General features: G+C 48.7%; 1 protein-coding gene across 1 annotated transcript; it reads left to right on the top strand.

The window, feature by feature from the left end:
* The first annotated feature begins 4191 nt into the window (after positions 1 to 4191).
* Positions 4192 to 21546, top strand: LOC141248757 (polyunsaturated fatty acid lipoxygenase ALOX15B-like). Its single transcript, XM_073669441.1, has 14 exons — positions 4192 to 4349; positions 5187 to 5391; positions 5677 to 5752; positions 5842 to 5964; positions 6372 to 6475; positions 7991 to 8163; positions 8251 to 8397; positions 10773 to 10976; positions 11278 to 11364; positions 15649 to 15818; positions 16429 to 16550; positions 17824 to 17924; positions 18536 to 18706; positions 21306 to 21546. The coding sequence occupies exons 1-14, from the start codon at positions 4212 to 4214 to the stop codon at positions 21483 to 21485; spliced, it is 2001 nt and encodes a 666-aa protein (XP_073525542.1). The 5' UTR covers positions 4192 to 4211; the 3' UTR covers positions 21486 to 21546.
* Positions 21547 to 22578: the final 1032 nt, after the last annotated feature.

Raw genomic sequence — 22578 nt, 5'->3', positions numbered from 1 at the left:
ATACTGATAGTGGGGCCGTGACCTTATACTGATAGTGGGGCCGTGGCCTTATACTGATAGTGCGGCCATGGCCTTATACTGATAGTGGGGCCGTGGCCTTTTACCGATAGTGGGGCCGTGGCCTTATACCGATAGTGCGGCCGTGGCCGTATACCGATAGTGGGGCCGTGGCCTTATACCAATAGTGGGGCCGTGGCCTTATACCGATAGTGCAGCCGTGGCCTTATACCGATAGTGGGGCCGTGGCCTTATACCGATAGTGGGGCCGTGGCCTTATACTGATAGTGGGGCCGTGACCTTATACTGATAGTGGGGCCGTGGCCTTATACTGATAGTGGGGCCATGGCCTTATACCGATAGTGCGGCCGTGGCCTTATACCGATAGTGGGGCCGTGGCCTTATACCGATAGTGGGGCCGTGGCCTTATACCGATAGTGGGGCCGTGACCTTATACTGATAGTGGGGCCGTGGCCTTATACTGAAAGTGGGGCCGTGGCCTTATACTGATAGTGCGGCCATGGCCTTATACCGATAGTGGGGCCGTGGCCTTATACTGATAGTGGGGCCGTGGCCTTATACCGATAGTGCGGCCGTGGCCGTATACCGATAGTGGGGCCGTGGCCTTATACCGATAGTGGGGCCGTGGCCTTATACCGATAGTGGGTCCGTGGCCTTATACTGATAGTGCGGCCGTGGCCTTATACTGATAGTGGAGCCGTGGCCTTATACTGATAGTGGGGCCGTGGCCTTATACTGATAGTGGGGCCGTGACCTTATACTGATAGTGGGGCCGTGGCCTTATACTGATAGTGCGGCCGTGGCCTTATACCGATAGTGGGGCCGTGGCCTTATACCGATAGTGGGTCCGTGGCCTTATACCGATAGTGCGGCCGTGGCCGTATACCGATAGTGGGGCCGTGGCCTTATACCGATAGTGGGGCCGTGGCCTTATACCGATAGTGCGGCCGTGGCCTTATACCGATAGTGGGGCCGTGGCCTTATACTGATAGTGGGGCCGTGGCCTTATACCGATAGTGGGGCCGTGACCTTATACTGATAGTGGGGCCGTGGCCTTATACCAATAGTGCGGCCGTGGCCTTATACCGATAGTGGGGCCGTGGCCTTATACCGATAGTGGGGCCGTGGCCTTATACCGATAGTGGGGCCATGGCCTTATACCGATAGTGCGGCCGTGGCCTTATACCGATAGTGGGGCCGTGGCCTTATACCGATAGTGGGGCCGTGGCCTTATTCCGATAGTGGGGCCGTGGCCTTATACCGATAGTGGGGCCGTGGCCTTATACCGATAGTGGGGCCGTGGCCTTATACCGATAGTGGGGCCGTGGCCTTATACCGATAGTGGGGCCGTGGCCTTATACTGTTAGTGGGGCCGTGGCCTTATACTGATAGTGGGGCCGTGGCGTTATACTGATAGTGGGGCCGTGGCCTTATACTGATAGTGTGGCCGTGGCCTTATACTGATAGTGGGGCCGTGGCGTTATACTGATAGTGGGGCCGTGGCCTTATACTGATAGTGTGGCCGTGGCCTTATACTGATAGTGGGGCCGTGGCGTTATACTGATAGTGGGGCCGTGGCCTAAACATCATTATTTTCTAGGAAATCATTTACCATAAAGACAATGAAAAAAAAAAAGGCCAAAAATGGTTTCTATTTATTCATTAATTCATTATATAATATAAAAAATCCCGCAGCTATCTGGAATTGCCGTCTTCATATCCCCCAAATCATCAAAACCGGCGTCTTGTGCCCCCGCCCTGATGGCGGACGCCCTGGAGGAAGACGCGTTACACGTGTGTAGACATCGGCTCCTCTTCATGAATTTGGCGCATCCTCCGGCCGCCGCGGGCCGACGCCAGACATCTTCCTTCGCTCAGGATCCGGAGCTCATCTCTGGGGTAATCGAGGCCGTTCTTGTGGCAGAAATGACGAGGAGTTTCTCGGCTGAGCTCATTCATGCCGCTCCCTGATAACATCTAACCACTTTTCAAAACGATGGCGGAGCTGGCCGGGAGTGGCGTAAAAACGCCAAAAGTCACAACATTTTTGCACAACTTTCCTACTATTGTATGCAGACAAGTCTCATAATTGCTGGTTAAGGGGTTAACATTAGAGAATCTGCTGCAGACAGTGTGTGTCCTCTCCTCCCCGCCCGCCTGTCTGTCCAGGCTGGAGGTCATTAGACCCTATAAAGCCTTCTCTTCCCTGCCTGGGATTGGTTTCCAGTCCAGGCCACAGAGAGGTGAGGAGTCAGCTGTGCGGTGGTGGTGGGGGGGGGTCAGCTGTGCTTGGTGGTGGGGGGTCAGCTGTGCTTTGGTGGTGGGGGGTCAGCTGTGCTTTGGTGGTGGGGGCTGTGCTTGGTGGTGGTGGGAGCTGTGCTTGGTGGGGGGGCTGTCATCATTGTACAGATGGTCGGTGTTTCTATTGTTCTTATACTGGTGTTCAGGCTGTGGACGCAGATCACTTATCTTTACCATTTTTTTACGGTTTCCAATATGTCTGATCTATTTTCTGCTTGTGGAGAAGTTGTCTCCAGAAAGTAGTTGGGTTATTACCTGGGATGAGGCTGTCCTGGTGTAGCATTGAACAATATTGAAATTTTAGTAAAAATACATATTGTCCTCCCTCTGTAGAGCAGCTCGGAGTAACGCAGTCTCCATTCTGTGCTGCCGTCTGTCCTCCTGGTGAATAGTAGAGTTGTAGTATTAGATGTATAAAGCTCAGCACGAGGTCTGCTGTATCACATTCAGCCATCAGTGGTCTGTCCTGGGTTTACACTCTCTCATCTCTGTAGTTACACAGGACTGGGCAGATGAACGTGCACACATTGCTAGACAGTGAAAGCTGTGATTACTAGACCTGCTGGGGATTCTGGAAGCTTTGTGAGCAGATGACTACTCTATAGACCTCAATGGGCTTGAGAATAGTGGCTGGGGTGTTGGGCTATGTGCACATGGTGTGTTTTTGATGCAGTAAATCTGTGTGGAATTGGCCCCCCAAAAAATGCACTGCAAACCTTATCCCAGCATTTTCTATGAGATTTTGTAAGATCTGTGCACCTGATCAGGAGTTTTCCTTACAGAATTTCATGTGCGTTAAAAGAAGCAGCGCGTCCACTCTCTTTATGGATTTGCCTGCACTTTTCCTATACAATGCACTGTAAAAAAACACTGGTAAATCCTCAGGCAAAAAAATGCTGCAGAATTCGACCTTGTAGAAATGCTGCAGAAACTTGTGCAAGCAAATACTGCTGGTGTGCACATGGCCTGATGAGTGAACTGGTCACCTGGCAGGTAACTGCTGCATGGGCTGGAGGCCGAGCGCCATGGAAACCAACTGTGCACTATAGAAAAAGAATCTCGCATTGCAGGAGAATGACCATAACTAGAAAAGCAAGTCCATAGCAAATGTCTAAAGCAATTTAATCACTTAAGAACCCGCCTTAAAGATCACGAGATGTAAGCTTAGAGATGGTGTCGGCTTCTCTTCACTTAATTAGATTTTACATACAGGAGGAAAAATATCAGTTTGAATAACTGTTTTCTTGAGTTGAATAACTTCTTTATTTTCTTATAATGGTGCTGTTCCACAGGGGCGTTACTATAATGGGTGCAGAGGTCGCACGCACGCCCGCACCTTGGAATCTAAGGGGCCCAGAACGTCTCTTGGCCCATATGGGAAAGAAGCAATACTAATAAAGATCTGAGATAATTGTGGGGTGGGGGGCTCACCGGAGGTTTTGCATTAAGGTCCACCAGCTTAAAGTTACACCACTGGTGTTTTATCCTTGTAGACCATGTCTGACTCCGGCCTTATGACTTTTCTATCCAAACAAGCTCATTGACCATTCTGAAGGGTCTCTGCCGGCTATAACACGCCAGGAAAGTTCTTCTAAGAGCTGAACTGTGCATAATCTTTAATGAAGCCCAATGCACAAAAAAAAACCCTCAGAGGATGTCTATTTCCTTAAATATTAGACCTTCATGTAACAGAATTCTGACTGCCGCTCTCGGGGTGATGGTGAGATGATGGGATTCCTGCCACGTCGGTGGATCGGCTGCTTTGTTGTCTTCCCATTAGTTTTAATGACTTCTTATGATCTGTCCTCCTGGAGGACTTGGACCGTATATGAGGCTCTCCTTCCAGTGACCTCCAGTGTTTATGTACAGGAGAGGGGTCATCCACCGACAACATGGGGCGCTACAAGGTGACGGTGGCCACAGGAAATGATTTGCTCTCTGGGACCATTGATGCCATCTCCATCAGCCTTATTGGGGAGAAAGGAGAGAGTGTGAAGATTAAGCTGGCTTACTTGTGGCTCCAAGGAACGGTGAGTAGTCTTGTATTACCCTATGTGTGTATAGGTGGGCTTCCGGTCTAACACTTCTCTTGGTAAACATGGATCATATTCCAGGGCCCCTGGTGACTTCATAAAGATTTTTTTGGTGTTGGTACTGGCCCCGACCTTCATAAAATTGTCACTTTGCGTTTCTTTTAGCTTTGGCTATATTCCTCTTGGAGGGGTTGTCTATCTTCAGAAAACTCCTCCTCGAGTATGTGTTAATATAAACTACCTGTGAACACGCTTCTGGTTTCCAGGTGCTCAGATCCTTGGTTTGGAGGCTTTACTTCTGGAGCTGAGGGAGGATTTCTTGTCTCCGATGTTAAGGAGGCTGGCTCATCTCAGAACCCTCTTTTCTGAATCCACTCATCAATTTAATAATCAGACTGGCTTGGCCATTTGTGAGATACTTGGCCAACACGACGCCGTAAATGCTTTCTGCACAGGGCTGAAGTAGCTTCCAAACCCTGGACCAAGGTTGACTGGAGATTGTTTAAAAACATTTATCAGCACAAATATAAGGAATTTTCTAGATGTGGGAGGAAGTTGCCAGGGAAGGGCTTTAGCTGGCCGCATGTGTCTCTAACTTTCAGGGTTAGGGAATGTGTGCAAAGAGTAGCTGGCTATGTCTATAGAATCAGGAGCTGTTGGGTGTCCACATTAGCCAGTTGACCATGCTATCCCAGGCTGATGTAGATGCTCAATATCGGGGTCATGTCATATGCACATGAAGACTAGATGACTCCACAAACGGATCAGTTGTCTAAAGCCAGTGACCCTTGTGGGATTTATCCTAATGTGGGTCCATGTTTTCTGCCCATCCAGGTGTGTGACTTTGATGTGACTATTAAGGAGGATGTTGGGGCGCTGCTTTCTGTGCGACTCTACAAAGAGACTCACGTGTTCCCAGTTGAGGATGCCTGGTACGGCCGATATGTCCATGTCACCTCCCCCGATGGGAAGCTTGACCACTTTCCTATATACCGGTGGATCTCTGGCCAGACCAATGTGGTAATCCCTCATGGCATAGGTGCGTAATCCTGGTTAGGTAGGACAATACATAATATAAACCTAATTCTCTAATGGGTGGCTCCATCCTGAGACCATATCATGAGCCATAGTCAAACTTCCTGACTTGCTGTGTTGATCCAGAGGGGAAAAAACCATAGAATTAAGGCTAAATCAGAGTAAACCTCTGAAAACTGTCCAATTCTGCCAGCTAGTGTGGGCGTTGAGGTGTCCATGCACATAAGTATGGAGCTTGGACACCGTCCCTGCAGGAGGCGCTGCTTAGTGTGACCTGTTTGTGTTTCAGGCAGGATATTATCCTCCAGCAATGTCTGCATTCATCATAGGACAGAAGAGCTGGCGAAGAACAGAGAAGCTTACAAGTAAGTGACGCCATGTACGCCTAACAGCAGGCTGACTGGACTATGGGGGTAGCCCAAGAACATGACTGATTCTGATGTTTGATATGCAGGTGGAAGGTGTACGCTCCCGGTTCCCCATACTGCATGGATGCAGACAGCGGTTATGATCTACCAATGAACGAGCAATACTCCACACAAAAGGAAAGCAGCTTCCAGATCACAAAGATCATGGCGTAGGTCTTCAGTGACTCCCAGAACCACTACCTGCACCTTATCCAGCATGTAGCATTGCATGACGGACAGGTGGTCTGCAAGCTTCCATCGCTGGTCATGCATGTATAACATGAGGTCAATCTAAGGATTGTTTTGGTGGAGGGTCCAGGCTGTGTCTGCTCCTTACATGGGATCTATGGTGGCCTCCACTGATCCTTGAGACCCTGATATAAAGGCTTCATGTTGTCACCATCTGGTTTAGTGTCTAATGAAGCCTGAGCCCATTCCCTGGCTGTAGATGGCCGCTCTGGAGAGTGTTTATGACATTGTGAACGATGTCGGACTCTTATATTTTCCTGTCTTGAACCTTTACTGTTTTCTTGTACCCCTGCACTGGAAACATTATTAACTGTCTGTTTTCTTACAGAGGACTGGAAGTAGGAATAAAAGGTTTCACAAAATGCACCGATTCCTGGAGGAACTTAGAAGACATCAAGACCGTGTTTTACTTCAACAGAACCAAAACTTCAGGTGCTCCCCACCCCGAACTCCCTGCTCTTATCCTGGTTTTCTCATTGTATTATCTTAGGTTTATGGGGTTCATAAACCGGAGTCTTGACTTTGCTGCCTCAAGCATACTTTTTATTCATCTTGGACTGTAGCTTGCTCACATCTAGTGACTCGCCCAGGGGGATATGGGGGACTCTGTACCCGGGCCTTTACCTTCTTTGTAGGATGTCACGGCAGTCGGCTCCCGGGCCCGTACCCTGGGGCCACTCTTTAAAAGGGGTTCTGTTAACAGTTTTGTCTCGTGACGCCACCTGTGGTTCCTGGTAATGGGTACCAACGCTGCTGCAGACCTCCGGGGGTGATGGGATGGCAGCTGTGATGTTTCTGCTCCCCACAGGCGCAGCGGGCCCCCAGGGCAGGGTTGATGGAAGGGATGCAGGTGGCCCAGCTGGGCCAGGGAAGAATAACAGACACTCACCCAGGGGATTCGCTTCAGTACCTTTACTGGTGTAGACGGCAGGTACGGTCCAGGGTACTTGATAGGAAGGGTGCACTTCAGGACTCTCCCCAGTGAGTGGGTATAAGGCCTCCTGATCTGTTTCTTCCCCTCTGACGCTTCTGACCAGCCTGAAACTAGGCCTAGCTTCTGTACTTTCCCTCTCCTCACCTGCATGCTTGGTGGTAGTAACTTTCTTATGGATGCTGGGGCCTTCGTGGTTCCTAGTTCTTTAAATGATTTGTAGCTTCAGGTTGATCAGGGGTTTAGAATCCTCCTGGTGTACCGGCTATTCCTACTGGGCCTAGAGGACCCTGTAGGTGTGGACCCGGTGTCCAGCTTGTGTTCTGGGGTGAGCCTAAGATGTTCCTCTGGCCCCGCTCTAGGCCCCCAGGGCTTCAGCACGTGCTTTAGGTCCTGGCTGGCCCTCAGCACAGCAGCTCACATGCTGCTTCTTCACTGATCTCTGTGCCAGCACACACACTGACTGCCTAACTCCACCCTCCAGTATATATACCCCTAACAGGCTCCCTCTGGTGGTATGAGGTGGAAGGGTGGAGGTGTCTGTTTGTAGTGAGGGCCTCTTGTGGAGAAGTTCATCCATGCACCCTTTTTGGGTTCTGTGGTACCGGTGTGTAGCAGGGTGCCGCACTAGCAACAAAAATGCCCACCCTCCTCCCAATCCTCTACAAAACGACACTTCAGCTGCAAAAACTTCAGATCTTTGCTGTAACACTGGAGTTTCAGGCCTTAATGGGTCTTCTAAGACCAGAAAAAACTGGGCTTGTGGAAGGCATAAAGGCTTCTTGCCCTAGAAGTTCCCTTCCTTGTGAGTGTTTCATCTCACTCTGGTCACCTGGGTGGTTAAGAACACCAGTCACAAAGTAAACTGGTGGAAATACAGTAATAATGGGGTATTTATGGGTAACTGGTCTTTTTGGTATTTTGCGCCTTGTTTGATCACGTCATGTAATACTGGTAGGAAGATGGTCATCCTGATTCCCCTCCTTTTTTTGATCACTCTTTCTCTCCTCTCCCAGATGAGGTCTCCAGGATCTGGAATGAGGACTCCTTCTTTGGTTACCAGTATCTGAATGGAGTTAACCCAATGCTGATAAAGAAATGCACCCGACTACCGGAGAACTTCCCGGTCAGTAGCAGCATGGTGGCCGCCTCCCTGGGGACCTCCACTGACCTTGAGAAAGAGCTGCAGGTGAGGGGCTGATCACCAAGCGTAATGGCTCTGTAGCTTACAATGAGTCTCCCACTGTGAACTCCATTATTGCCACTGATCTTGCAGAACGGGAATATCTTCTTAATCGACTACAAGATCCTCCAGGGAGTTCCTCCTAATGCGTCAATCAACAAAAAGCCGCAATACCTGACTGCCCCCCTGTGTCTGCTGTGGAAGGACCTCCAGGACCAGCTAGTCCCCATCGCTATTCAGGTAATGGCCACTAACACCAACCTTGCCTCCTAGGGTTACTTTCAGCCTAATTCTTGGCCTCGTACACACCTGACAGCCCTTCACGTCCTTCCAGCACTGTTACTTGTATCTTTGCTCACCTCTCGGCTAGTAAACGCGATGCTAGACGGCCATGCTACTGGGGTAACTTGGTAAATGGCAAGTACAGAAAAATAACTTGGCGCTCAAATGTAGAATAAAGTTCTGCTCTTATGAATTCATTTGTACCTTGAACATTTTCGGTCGTAAAATTAGACCTTCATCAGAAACTCGTGCAACTGAGGTAGGAGAAGGATACAGGAGCTTCAGTTAGGAGGAGGATCCTGGTGATCATTCCAAGTGGCACATGGAGAGTGTATGATCTCACAGACCCTTGATCGCCTCCATGGGGAGCGGGTGGGACCTGAGTGCTGTTCTACAGGAAAGATGGCGCCTATGAGCGCGACGTGCGTCTCTGTAGGGAGCGCTCCCTACAAATGAAGGCAGAACTTTATTCTACATCTGAGTGCCATGTTATCTTTCTGTACTATGTATGGGCTGGTCGCTCTACTTGTGCACCAAGAACACTTATCACAACAGTGCCATAGATTTCTCATTGGTAAATGGCAAGATCCTCAACTCGGCCACATGTTAGATTTGCAAAATGTGACCTGGTTGCAATAACTCGATCACTGGGATGGATAGAAACATTTAATTATATTTTTTCGTGACACTTTATACTTTGTTAATGGTAAATTTCGGTTACGATTTTTATAAATAAATGCAAAATGTATCCGAAGTTACAATCTTCTAAATGACCGGTGTTCAAACTTAACAAAATGATCCCTTTTAATCCAGATCATCAGCACCCAATAGTTACTAAATCACATTCCCCTCATGTCAGCTTTATCATAGACCTCCAGGGTCTGCGTGTCCATCCCCCTGTATATACTATATACCCCTGTACATATAGTCCTAGAATGTTATAGTTGGAGGGGACATCCTGGGTCCTCGTGTCCATCCCCCTGTATATACTATATACCCCTGTACATGGAGTCCTAGAATGCTATAGTTGGAGGGGACCTCCAGGGTCCGCGTGTCCAACCCCTGGCTCAATGCAGGATCCTCTAAACCATCTCGGACAGATGTCTGTCCAGCCTCTGAAGACTTCCATTGAAGGAGACCTCACTACCTCTCGTGGCCGCCTGTTCCACTCATTGATCCCTCACTGTCAGAAAGTGTCTTCTAATATCTAATCTGTATCTTCTCCCTTTCAGTTTCATTCATTGCTTCTAGTATTTGTGCAAATGAGAATAAGGATGATGCACTGACAGGCCTTTAGAGATTTGTACATAGCTATTAAGTCTCCTCTTACTCTTCTTTACAAGCTAAACATTCCCAGGTCTTTCCTTGTAGGACATAGTTTACAGTCCGCTCACCATTCTGGTTGCTTTTCTCTGAACTTGCTCCACTGTTTTGGTGTGATCTAGACGGTATGCTTCTCTTAATACATCCCAGAACACTTTTTTTTGCCTTTTTCCGGCTGCTGCATCACACTGACTCATGTTCAGTCTGTGATCTATTAGTATACCTGAGTCTTTCACACCTGCTGTTTCTTAGTTCTATTCCTCTTGTTCTGTAGATGGAATTTGTTTTTCTTGCCCAGATGTAGAATCTTTCATTTCTCCCTGTTAAATACCATTGTTCAAGCTTCTCTAGATCCTTCTGAATCATGTCTCTATTGTTAGCTATCCCTCCTAGCTTTGAATTGTCTGTAGATGTGATTAGTTTACCTTCAGTTCCCTTATCTAGATCATTTATAAAAATGTTGCACAACGCTGGGGCCAGGACAGAGCCTTGTGGTCCCCACTTGAAACACTCTGCCAATTGGTTGCACAACCATTAATGACCACTGAGTAGAATCACTGATCCAGTTATGAACCCACCTAACCATAGCCTTGTCAGTCCCATACTTGGTCATAGTATGAGATGCTTTGCTGAAGTCGAGATATAGCATCTACTGCATTTCTGATCCACCCAGTCAGTGATTCCATCATAGAAGGAAAGTAGATTAGTCTGACATGACTTGTTTGCTACAAACCTATGCTGGCTCTGGTGAATTACTGTATTCTTATCAATGTACTTGCTTACATGATTGATAATTTGTTCAAATATCTTTCCTGATCTAGAAGTAAGGCTCACTGGCCTGTAATTCCTTGGTATAGAAATGCTCACTGGCCTGTCACTTCCTGGCTCCATCTTTCCATCTTTGAAGATGGAGACTACATTTGCCCTTCTTGAGCTTTAGCTGCTCTCCTCCTTTCCCTTGCATGCTTTAAAGCTTTCTAAATGAGGTCCATCTCCTGCTTCCATTACAGTTGGGTCAGACTCCAGGAGAACAGATGCCAATCTTCTTGCCCAGTGACAATGAGTGGGACTGGACCTTGGCCAAGATCTGGGTTCGCAGTGCCGACTTCCAGGTCCACCAGATGGTTTATCATCTGCTCCACACCCATCTCTTTACTGAAGTGTTCAATGTAGCCACTCACCGGCAGCTGCCTGATAACCATCCAGTGTACAAGGTGAGGTCTCCACCCGACTGATGCATGCTCTCCATCTGACATCTTGCTCATGATTTGAGCAGAATTTCATTGGTTCTATGACTCTGATCTTTGAAAACCAATATAGTCTTAATCTGTACAAATTCAGCTGAATCAATTCGTAGCATCCACCCTCACCCATTAGTGGTCACTTCTGTGTGACTATTGCATCATGTTGATGGGAAACATCTGTTGCTTAATCATTTTATTCCTTTGTTACCATCTGTATTGAACCAAGAATTTGACTCTCTACAACCTCCACTTTCTTCCTCTTCTCCCACAGCTTATTATTCCTCATCTACGCTACACGCTGAACATCAATACTCTTGCCAGAAATGTCCTCATTGCTCCTGGAGGCGTCTTTGATCAAGTAAGTCCATGATGTTTGACGCGCCCCTGGGCCTTCATTGCGCGGCATCGCGCGCACGGGGGAGGGCTTACCCGGAGCCGGATCCGATGGGAGTAGTAGTCTCGTGGCGGTGACCCGGTCCGTGCCCAGGGAGTCAAACTGTGTGGCTGAGTATTAGCAGTAGATGTTGGACGACTACGCCACCCGTTGAATGCAGCTATGGAGCTGCCGCTGCAGGGCAGACCGCTGAGGCCGGTGATAGGATTGTGCAGCGTAGATGGTATAACCCCCAACGGGAGGGGTATGGCCTCAGGGCAACAGATGTAGATGACAGTGGTGGTGATGGTGAAGCAAGGAAGCTCAGAGACGTGTGGTGTAGTTTCAAGGCTTTTACTCACAGGTGTTGCTCCGGTCACTTCGGCCAAGAGTGACCACCCAAGCCGTGCTGCGTCCACCAGGTGCGGGACTCGGCCAACTCCCGGGCAGTTCCAGAGCGTGGTCCTGAGCTCCCCTCTCTTCCTTCCTACTGGCCGTCCTCACCAGGGACCCACCTATGTCCGGCTCCCTCGGGCCTTTTGGTGGCGAAACCTGTCCCGGCTTCCCTGACCCTATTCGTGGTCTGCCTTCCTGGTGGATATGGCGAGGGGTCGCGCCAAAACTTGTCCACGACCTCCGGTTCCTGGCTAAGGATGATTAGCCTCTACCAGCTTGGGATCCGGTACCCTTTTCTGCCAACCCTTCACCCTTCTGGTTTACTTCTGGGATCTCAGGGTTCCCTCTTGTCTTGTGTCTCTGGGCCTCTCTTCCTCCTTTTCTCCACTACAGGCCTGGCCCTGGAGCTGGGCCCAGCCGGAGCCACAGCTCCCTGTCAGCCCTCCTGGCTGAACTCTCTCTCAGAACTCACCCTGTCTCTAGATGGTGCCCACCATATATACTCCCTCTGTGTGAGCCCAGGTGACTAGCACCCAATGGGCTCCTACCTCTATGCCCAGAGCCCCTCCCCTATCTGCCCCTACACTACTGGGATGTTCCTCCCCCCTCCCCACTCCAGCCAGGGACAGACGCTGTCGTACCTGCACAACTATTTAGTGGGAGTACCGTTGTTCTGTCCCCCGGAAATGGGGTGAGTGTAGTGCATGCAGCTATCTGAGCTCAGTCCCACACTCCATCCTTACCCGGGAGTGGAATACCACACCTCTGGTTTGAGGTGCAATACCCCTGTAGCAGCCGAATCCTCGGGGTGCTACATGTTGACCTACAAACTGTGGGGTGGGAGCTGCACTGTGACAACCTGCTGGACAGGAGAAGAATGCTGTCACTAGTAATGGCTGTTGCTGTAAAAGTGCATGTGTCTTTATGGGGTGTCCTAAACTGATATCAGACATCTGCCCTGAGATCAAAGCAAAAAAACCTCCATTATTGTAGGTTGGGATAAGGGTAGCTCACTAGACGAGCGTCCCTAAAGATGGGTGGTAAACTCTGGAAGGAGTCCTCACTCCCTCATGGCTTGTGTAGCTGAGTAACGTAACACTTCAATAGTGGACCGGACCTCCATGAGGGACCACATCTAACCCTGAGGATATAGGCTTGTACAAGTAGCTGTCCAGCTTGTATTCACGTTCCTTCTGGTTTGGCCTCTGGATATCGTTGCTTGTGTCTGGTCTGGTGAATCTGCTTTTAGATTGTCAATGGTTTCATCTATGGTTGCTTCTTTCTACTTGGTGTTGGCCAACAATTTTTCTCTCTGCGTGTGCGTACACCCTCCTCGCCCAATGCTCCTAATCTGAGCAAACCTGTGCAGGATCTACTCGTGCTGTAGGATGGACAGTCTTTCTGGAAGATGCCTCATAGCTCTCTGGATCTGTTAGGCTGTAGATATTAATATGGGTTTGGAAGCTTTTAGTTTCAGTAGAATAATAAATTGAATAGGCCTGTGCATCCCCATCAGCACCTTCAGTAATTATCACTAGCTAAGATGAATACACTTTAGGAGGACTGGGGTAATATATAACCAGGTAAGGAATCCATGAAGTAAATGTCAAATAAGATCAAATGGTCCTAATCTGAGATGATCAAAGCTCTAATGCCTTGTTAATGATTTTATAGAGCCAGCGGCCCAAGCCCTAAATAGTATAAGAACTGGACCAGTCTGTGGTCCGCTTTATATGGCCGTTTGACTGCACCCTTAGTGATACTGGCCTCGTACACACCAGTCATGGTGATCAAAATGTGATCCACTCCATTTGAGGCGAGTGGCTCTCCTCCATTTTTACCAGGAAATTCTATTGAATGTCTTTAATGCTCAGGGGTATTGCCAGACCCAGGAGCACAATGACCCCCAAGATGTAGAAATTAAAATGATCTCCTTGCTCACTGTCCAGTCATCTGTCACATCTCCAGCCCCATGTTCTCTAGTCTAGGACTTCCAGCTGCATGTGTGGCATGCCTGAGGGTTCAGTTGCCACAGAGGTACTGCACCTCACCCAGAGGTGTGGGGTCTCCCTTCTCTCAGGTAAGGATGGAGTACTGCCCAGGACCCCAACACCTGCACTCAACACTACACTACTCTAGGCCGGCTGGAAGGGCAAGATGCACTGCTGCGCTGCTGAGCCGCTGAGCCCGGTCCCTGGCTGGAGTGGGGGGAACCAAGGTGAGGGGGAACCATGTAGTGGGTGTGGGTGGAGGATGCAGAATAGGGGAGCACTCGAAGAGATGCGTATATATTTTATTTAGAGTAGCGGTATGAAGGGAGAGAGTGAGAGGATGGAAGGGAGCAGATGCTCTTCAGGAGGCAGGCTCGGCCTGTCATGCCCAAGACTGAGAGGAGTGGGAGGAAGGCTCCAGGAACTGAAGGGATCCCAGGGGGTACGGTGAGTGCAGGACGGCACCCGTATGCCCAAATCTGCCAGGCAGTAGAGGGATCAGGCCGCAAGAAGGGAACCAGCTCCTGGACTAGCCGAGTTACTTTAGGTCTCAGCTAGAAAACCGGAGGCTTTTGCATTTGCCACATTAGCATCTAAGCCGCCGAGAAGGGCACCAAGCAAGGTCCGGGAACTCCAAGTTGCCCAGAGGGATCTCAAGATACCTGATCGGTACTTTGTGGCGAGGCGGAGGGCAGGAGGGAGAGACCCAGCGCGGGAAGTCCGCTAAGAAACGAACGTACAGAGAGGGGTCCCGTTAAGTGCTCTTGAGATACTTGAGGGAGTGCTGAACCCCTGTGTGGTGAACGCAGTGTGACGTGGGAGACGGTCACCTGTATATTGCCACCTGAGGAACCTAAATAACTGAGTAAACTCGGATGACTGCACCCTACTGTTTGTCAGTTATTTCTACCACGCTACCGCTCCTGCACTACAACACCCAGCATCACCATCTGCACCTACACTGCCCTGGAGCTGTGCTCTGCCTGTGAAGAGCCGCATCAACCAAGCTGCCCTAACATCTGCTCCAGAGGACCTGCTCCGCAGCGCTGGTACCCATTACCGGGAACCACAGGTGGCGTCACGAGACAAAACCGTTTATCATCCCTTCAAGCAACAACCCCTTTTTAAGTGACTCCAGGGTACGGGCCCGGGAGCCGACCGCCGTGACATCCAAAGAAGGCAAAGGCCCGGATACCGAATCCCCCATATCCCCCTGGGCAATTCACATGTAGGCCCCAAAACATCTGCAGTGACCTCTATGGCTGATGTGAGTTTGAGGACCAGGTGAGAAATGGCTGGGGAGCTGGAAAGGTGTGAAGATGTATGTAAAATGTATTCCCCCCCCCCTGTGGTGGTCCCGCTTAACTGTTTGCATGCTGTCACACGCCTGTGGATTGGTTGGCCTATTTATGACTGAACCTTCAGGCCGGCACACTGGTTAAGATCACAACTTCAGGTTCCTCTAGAAACCTTGGTGGCCCATTCGGTGTTCGCAGGTGTTCAGTCTTCACTTTGCTCAGAAGCATAACGCAAGTTCTTCCTTGAGGTCTAGCGGCGCCATCATTACCTCATTATTCCGTCTCTTGCTTGTAGTTTGGTTTTGGGAAGTCTTTCTGTAGATTAACCTGTACATGATCAGATCTAAATGAGTGTTTTTTTTCTTTGGCATAAACTGATGGAGATCTACCTCTCATCTCCTTGACGCCATCCTGAGTCTATGTAGGTGACCCAATCATGGGCAGAGCCTGGGAACTGCATCGGACACTTGGGCCCTGGGTTATTTCTATAAACTCGGGGCCACCTGCTGTATATTGACCTGATCTCAATAGGATTTATGAGATTGTGAAGCTTTCATGTCCCACCTTCTTTCCGTTTCATCTAGAATACGGCGCTCTGTACAAACTCTATACATGTATTACTGGAGAAGGCAATGCAGGAGGTGACGTACAGCGGCCTCTGTCTGCCTGACGACATCCAGGCCCGAGGATTGGAGTCCATTCCCAATTACTACTACAGAGATGATGGGCAGATGATCTGGGAGGCGTTGGAGAGGTGACGTGTTCATGACCATGTCCACTCTGGATGGGAATCTGCTTCTCTTGGGGCCTTATATACTAGCGGTCTTTGAAACTTTCCTAGCAATTGTCTAAGGGGTAAGGTTTCTCCTGGTGAACGGTGGCACGCCAGTATGAGGAGACTTAAACATCTGCAGATTTAATGTCCCAAGAGGAACATTCAAAACTGTCTCCAGAGAGCAAGAGAACTTGAAACTCTAGGGCCACCTGTTGAAAGCAGCGATCCTACAAGTCATTATCAACCCTTTATCCCAAGTAACATTTCAAGCCTTGTTAAAGGCCAAATCAGAATCTCAATCTTTAGACCCCATTCCTGGGTATTACCCCCTCATCAGTACAAAATGAGAAATGATTTGACTGATCTAAAGGGTAAGGTTTCTCCTTGGGAGTTTGTGTTCTCTCCCACTTGGGTCTAGACAAAGTTTCGTACTAAGCCCACCGGCAAGAATGACAACCGTGGTTAATACTGTACCTGCATGATGGGACCATATTGTGCCAGGTGTATAGTGGCGTCATGTCATCTATAGGATCAAGGAGAGCCTGGAGATGAATTGCTGATCTAATCTTCATCTCTTCTCTCCTTCCAGCTTTGTATCCGGCATTGTGCAGTATTATTATAAGAGTGACGAGGCTGTGAGGACAGATCCAGAACTGCAGGCCTGGGTGGCCGAGATCTACGAGAAGGGCTTCCTGAAACGTGACTCCTCAGGTACGACCATCGTAATGTCACAGGACTTCACTCGGTTGTATCTTCCCTTCATTGTCCACTGCTGTACATGGATGACGACAGCGACACCTTCTCAGGTCAAGGAGACCTCAGACCTGACTGTAGATGTTACTGAACTACAAGACCTGACGATGCTTGAAGGGGCTTATAGATTATCCAGGGCTTTTCCCTATGGGGCAACGCGCTGATCAGCAGGCTGTGACCCTGACTCTAGTGATGTCCGGTGTCTGTAACGTGTAGACAAACATGGAATTGCTGACAATGTGAACCTACATCAATGACGACAGGCGTTGTCTATATTGCAGTTTCCATAGCTGCACAGTTCCTACCTGATCTGAATGAGCAGCTGCACAGTGCCATCAGGGCTGGAGCAGAGCATTAAGGAAATGGTCAGGGGTTGGCAGCACCATGCAACCAATGTCCTTTTTAAATTTATTTTGCCTTTAGGAATATTGTGTAGCAAACATGACTATAGCTGTCCAAGATGACACGTGCTGCACACTAAAATGGCTGTAAAACGTCCTCCTGGATCCAGACAGCTCAGCACCGTGCACGGCTTACACTGGCTGCAGATGTGTCGGCCAGGATAACGGTCTCCATATATACCGCCTGAGGCTGCGGAGGCCAGTGACTGGCTGTATATATCGTAGCCTGGATGCCCCATGTGTGAACAGTGGTATTGGCAGCATGGCTGGAGCCAGAAGGGCGTTGGCTCACACTCCATATATTGCTGCAGCTTCCTTATATTAGGACCATGTCATGAGCTTGCACCCTCTCGTTATATTAATATTATGTGGAAATGCATTAAACAATTGCTACCACCAGACCGAGAGAAACCATCATTATACATGGACCCGGCAAGCTGCATCTCCAATGGCCGATCCCTCTCTCTCCATAACATAAGCTGCTGAGGGGTCTGGAGGGGCTCTCTCATACAGGAGAGCTTGGCCAAGCAGAGGACTCCTTCCGATGACAGTCGCTGTCTCTCCAGACTTCCTCAGGGTTCCAGCTTTTCTGCAGTCTCTTCCCTTCTGGCTCCACTGAGCTGTCTCTATAGTGAACAGTCATTACAAGAGTGTAAAAGGGTTCAGCACCTAAATGCTGAGGGCAAGTGAAGGGAAGAGACCTGTACCCGTATTCTATGGATCAGGTCGGCCATTCTATAGCAACTGGTGGACCTGGCCTCCTCTGCTCTCCTGAATATAAATCTCACTGACTCTAACACTAACTTCTTGCCCATTCCTTCCTCCACCAGGAATCCCATCATCCCTGGAGACTGTGTCCTCGCTGGTAAAATACCTGACCATGGTGGTCTTCAGATGCTCTGCTCAGCACGCAGCGGTCAATAGTGGTCAGGTGAGTGGAGAAATATTCCCGCATGAGTGAAATCCGCTCTTCTATTTCCTTTTGAACTCCAAATATTAAAGTGGTCTTGGGGGAAATCTGACAATACGACCTTGAGGGAGTACAAATGCTGATTTCTGGTGCATTTCTATACTATCACTAACCAAAAAACTTTACGATAGATGTAACCAATAGGAAATTACTTTCTTAAACAAATATTAAATGTCCCCCCCCCCCCCCCCCCCCCCCCCACCAGTGTTAACTAATCACTGAGACAAAATGGGGTCTGTTCTCGCATGATGCTCGGTTTTCTGGTGTCCTGTAGGGTGCCCCCCTCAAGGCTCTTGTTCCACCAGACTCCATTGGTGGCTTTCTGCTCATACATGCAGGTTACTAACCCTCAACAACACCCTACTCCTTCACTGCAAGCATCATTGATCAGATGCGGCTGACACTGGACATACTGAGCTTTCTGATTCTTTGGATACTGTCCCATATATCGTGGAAACAGACTAATGATCCCTCTGCGACAGGTCATTGCAGCCAATGACTTGGGTGATTAGCCACACAGGTGACAAAGCTTTGCCTATCTGACAATGGCCTTGTTCGTTTTTCCTCTGCAGTTTGACTTCTATTCCTGGATGCCCAATGGACCAACATCTATGAAGAGCCCCCCTCCCACAGCCAAAGGGACCACCACATTACAGACTATCCTGGATTCCCTGCCTGATGTCAATACAACTGCTATTGGAATAGTTGCTGTGTGGCAGCTGAGTAAGGAGCCCAATGACCGGGTGAGTATCTACCAGCATCTTAAGCAGCCCTCCATGACCGTACCACAGGAGGTTGACTACACACCCTAAAGGTTAAATGCCTCCATTACCCAGCCCTTCCTGTCCCTGTGGGGCATGAAGGTTGCCTACCTAAGGCCTGGATCAGTGAGTATTGGCAAAGATATAATGCTTGCTGAAGGCCATCATCTTACCTTGTGCATCGAGTGGCTCAGGTCTCCTCGACTCCGGACCTAGCATCTCTCCATTTCCATGAGATGGTTCCTTCTTTTCTGGCTTCGTCAGCATATCCATCGGAGTAGTTGGAGCTACCTCAAAGGATGTAAAGGGAGAAACGTTCTAGTCATCCAATGGCTGAGTAGGAGGGAGAAGTGTATCCTACATGGAGTAGTACACCCATGAATGGATCCTGGAAAGGTCAAAGTATGACTCCCTCCAATCTCTCACTACACATAGCATCCCTTCCATCCAAGGTCCTGCAGTAGTTCATATTCTTTAGCTTCTTCTGATGAATGTCACTTCAGTTGTTCCAGATAAAGGACTTGGTCACTATTCCCATCTTTCTAATGAATAAACCAAAATGAACCTGCAGGATGCCAGTGAACTGAAAACCACTCCATCTTGTATCATCTGTAGGTCACAAATGGAGTCCATAACTATTCCATTAATGATGCAAGACTTCATGTCTACAATAGATACATAGTCTCCCATCCCCGTTCTTCCATTCTACTGAATGATGGACCTGCAGGTATTGTAGTACTCACATGTCCAACCCTTGTGGACTATATGGGGGCTGAGGAAATTCCAGAGCCTGCTTAACCTAAGCATCATACCCTGACTAGAAGACTCTCTTCTCATGGCTCCCATAAGCTGAGGTCTTCAAAGCTTTGTCTAAAGTTAAGAATCTGAATTATACATTTTTGGTGAGGCATCAGTTTCTAGTAATGACGAATGGCGGCAGGAGAAGGTGCTATGGCGGCTCATTGTCTGAGGTCATGTTCCCTAGAAGGATAGAAGTCAATAGCTTGAAGCTGTCTAGGGGTCCTTCAGCTGCAATGTGATACAACAGATGTGATAAAATAAAATGCCCATGTCATGATATTCAGAGCACAGCGCCCATCTGACATCTGGGGGAGCAGGGAGAGGCACAAAACAGAGGTACTGTTATCAGGAGCCAAAAATTCTGGGCAAATGCACATCTGCCTGAGCTAAGAAGATCCAAGGAAAAGTAGACCTGAAGACTTTCTATAGCGCACCCCCTTCCCCCAACCACCTTCTGGATATTAACAAAGTGGATGGTTTTCTCATTTGCCAAAGATCTCAAGTCTGAGACTCTTGGACGGAATAGACATTGCCACTCTGGCACACAAATGGGCCTTCAACTTGGCTTATGCCTCCCACCAAGATCCCACCTCTTGCAAAGATCTAACATAAAGTAGGTGTGGAAGTGAGTGGCCCTAGAGGAGCAATGATAAAGGTGGCGGCTCAGCCTATTAACAGCTTAAAGAAGTTGTCCACTACTTAAGGAACCCACAGCCCAGTATCCCAGGAACGCAGAAGTGAGTCGTCCCCTGCTGCAGCCGGAATGTGACCTCAGCGGGTGTCAGAACCGGCTGCAGTCGGGTGACGTGATACCTGTGAGCGGCCAGTGATGAGGCAAGAAGGACACGGCAAGGTATTTACCAATGTCTTATAATCACTGGGTTAATACGTTAGGGGAACTCTTAAGAAGCAGTGGAGAACTCCTCCTCCTTCAGATCTGCGGTCTACTAGAGTCTTCACTATTAGTGATGAGCGATGCTCGTTTAACCTTTTTTTTGCCAAGCACACCCGGGTGCTTTCCGAGTATCTTCAGCGTGCTCGTATATTAGGTTTGAGTCTGTCTGCATGAGTTATGACTGTTAGACAGCCTCAAAACATGAGGATACCCTAACAAACGGCAATCCCTGCATGTGTTGAGGCTGTCTAACAATCATAAATCCTGCAGGGACTGTAACATAATATATGAGCACGCTGAAGATACTCGGAAAGTGCTCGGCAAAAGGGTTAAACGAGCTCGCTCATCACTATAGACGATCTAGGTCCCATGTCTTTTTCCATCCAAATCCAGGCACTCTGGCAGAATAGCTTCTGAATTCTAAAGGCTAGAGATGTCCGATGTGGCCATTCCTGCTGTTTGGGAGTAAATGACAAAACTACCATCTGTGAAGCATCGTGAATACAGGGGTAATCTTTGGGGGGGCATCTTGTGGCACAACGAGAGCTCTGGCGGTCCTGGCCTGAGAAGGTGAGCGCTCTCAACAAGCAGCAGCCACATGGTCTCCAGACCTTCTCCAAGCTATTATCTGAGGCTTCTCCTGTGGTGCTGTCATTGAGGCCGACTAGAGGAAATAGAATTGGTCTTACCTGTAATTTGAGTTCTAGGAAACCTCCATAATGCGTTTCCCTATCTAAGTAAATTGCGGCATTGATGCCAGTCTGGTTATTGACTGTTTCCTATCTTGGGGTGGGATTATCACTCTATGGAGGGCTTCCTAGAAACCCAATTGTAATGTAGGGTTTGTCTTACTGATATTCTCCTCACTTTGTGTTCTCTTCTTAGAGACCTCTTGGCCGTTACCCTGACGAGCACTTTATTGAGGAAACTCCTCAGAAATTCATTCGAGAATTCCAGGAGAAACTTGCTGAGATATCCATGTCAATTAATGAGATGGACCAGAGCCGACGCGTGTCCTACCTGTACCTGGACCCCAAGGAGATTGAGAACAGCGTCTCCATTTAACATCAAGGCTTCATCTTTACCTCCATTGTAGCCTGGACTCTCCGGCCCTTTTGTCCTTGTGTGGTAAAGCACTGGGGATGATTGTAGACACGAACTGGAAAATAAAATATTCAATTTACAGCAAATGTTGTTCCCGTGTGATCTCTACTTGCAATTGTGAACAATTATAGGAGGCACTCGCCAAAATAATCTTCCCGCAGACTTTCTTCCTCCCACAAAAATAATCTGGAAGGATTCGAACCCATGACCTCCCCATTCTAGCGCCCTGATGCTCATAACCTTCTGTATGTTTAAGGGAAAACGGCAATGGCTTTAATATGTGACTCTTGGGATGTCCCTTACTGAACAGTTCAGGGACTGTTGACCTAGCTTGTGTAGTTTTTGTACTGTCTTAAGAAGCTGTTCACATGAGGCAGCACAATTCATCAAGGTGTCTGCCAAAATTCTGGGGTAAAATACCTTGAAACGTCAGCTGTTTCCACCACTCCTGGCCTGATCCTCCGACTGTAAATATGCTGGGGCATGACCACATACAGCTGATTCATGGCTTATGCCCTGACTGGAGTAACCTTTCTGGCAGTGGCAGATGCATCAGATTCGGTCACCGGCTCACACCTCTTAATGACTTGTCCACTATTGTAAGATGCCCCAGATTAAGATCGGTGTACAAAATGTCAGACTTAATGAATTGGAGCCTTGATCCACAACAATGAAATGACCCTCCCCGCCACAGATGACTGGCTGAGGGATGATGGAGAGACCACCCTTGGGCCTCATTCAGACATCAGTTCTTGGTGGCTTTCATGGATGGAACATGTCCCATTGTAATCTAGATCCATCTCTGACTTATTGAGGAGCTTTCTGATGGTCGAGGCAGAAATTATTCTAGGGGGGAGAAGGCAGTTAAACTGGTTTGGGGCTATAGGGTGAGTGACTCCCAGGGAGACCTCGGCTGGGTGCAGACCCCTCTGTTGTAGAATAGCTCTCTGGGGTTGGTCTTCAGGAAGACTCCGCTGGCCGGTCATGAATAAAAGAATAATACATTCAAAGATCTAAAGATCAAATAATTTATTGTCTTTTATACATATACACC

Source organism: Phyllobates terribilis, unplaced genomic scaffold (genome assembly GCF_046119375.1).
Source record: "Phyllobates terribilis strain yellow unplaced genomic scaffold, ASM4611937v1 Scaffold_2__4_contigs__length_985480577, whole genome shotgun sequence".
In the NCBI taxonomy this organism is placed as follows: domain Eukaryota; kingdom Metazoa; phylum Chordata; class Amphibia; order Anura; family Dendrobatidae; genus Phyllobates; species Phyllobates terribilis.
The sequence above is the reverse complement of the archived record's forward strand: the minus strand, read 5'-3'. Positions and strand labels throughout refer to the sequence as shown.

Coding starts and splice junctions, on each gene's coding strand:
- LOC141248757 (XM_073669441.1), top strand. CDS start 4,212: ATGGGGCGCTACAAGGTGACGGTGGCCACAGGAAATGATTTGCTCTCT. Junction 4,350..5,186: donor ACTTGTGGCTCCAAGGAACG/GTGAGTAGTCTT, acceptor CTGCCCATCCAG/GTGTGTGACTTTGATGTGAC. Junction 5,965..6,371: donor CAGATCACAAAGATCATGGC/GTAGGTCTTCAG, acceptor GTTTTCTTACAG/AGGACTGGAAGTAGGAATAA.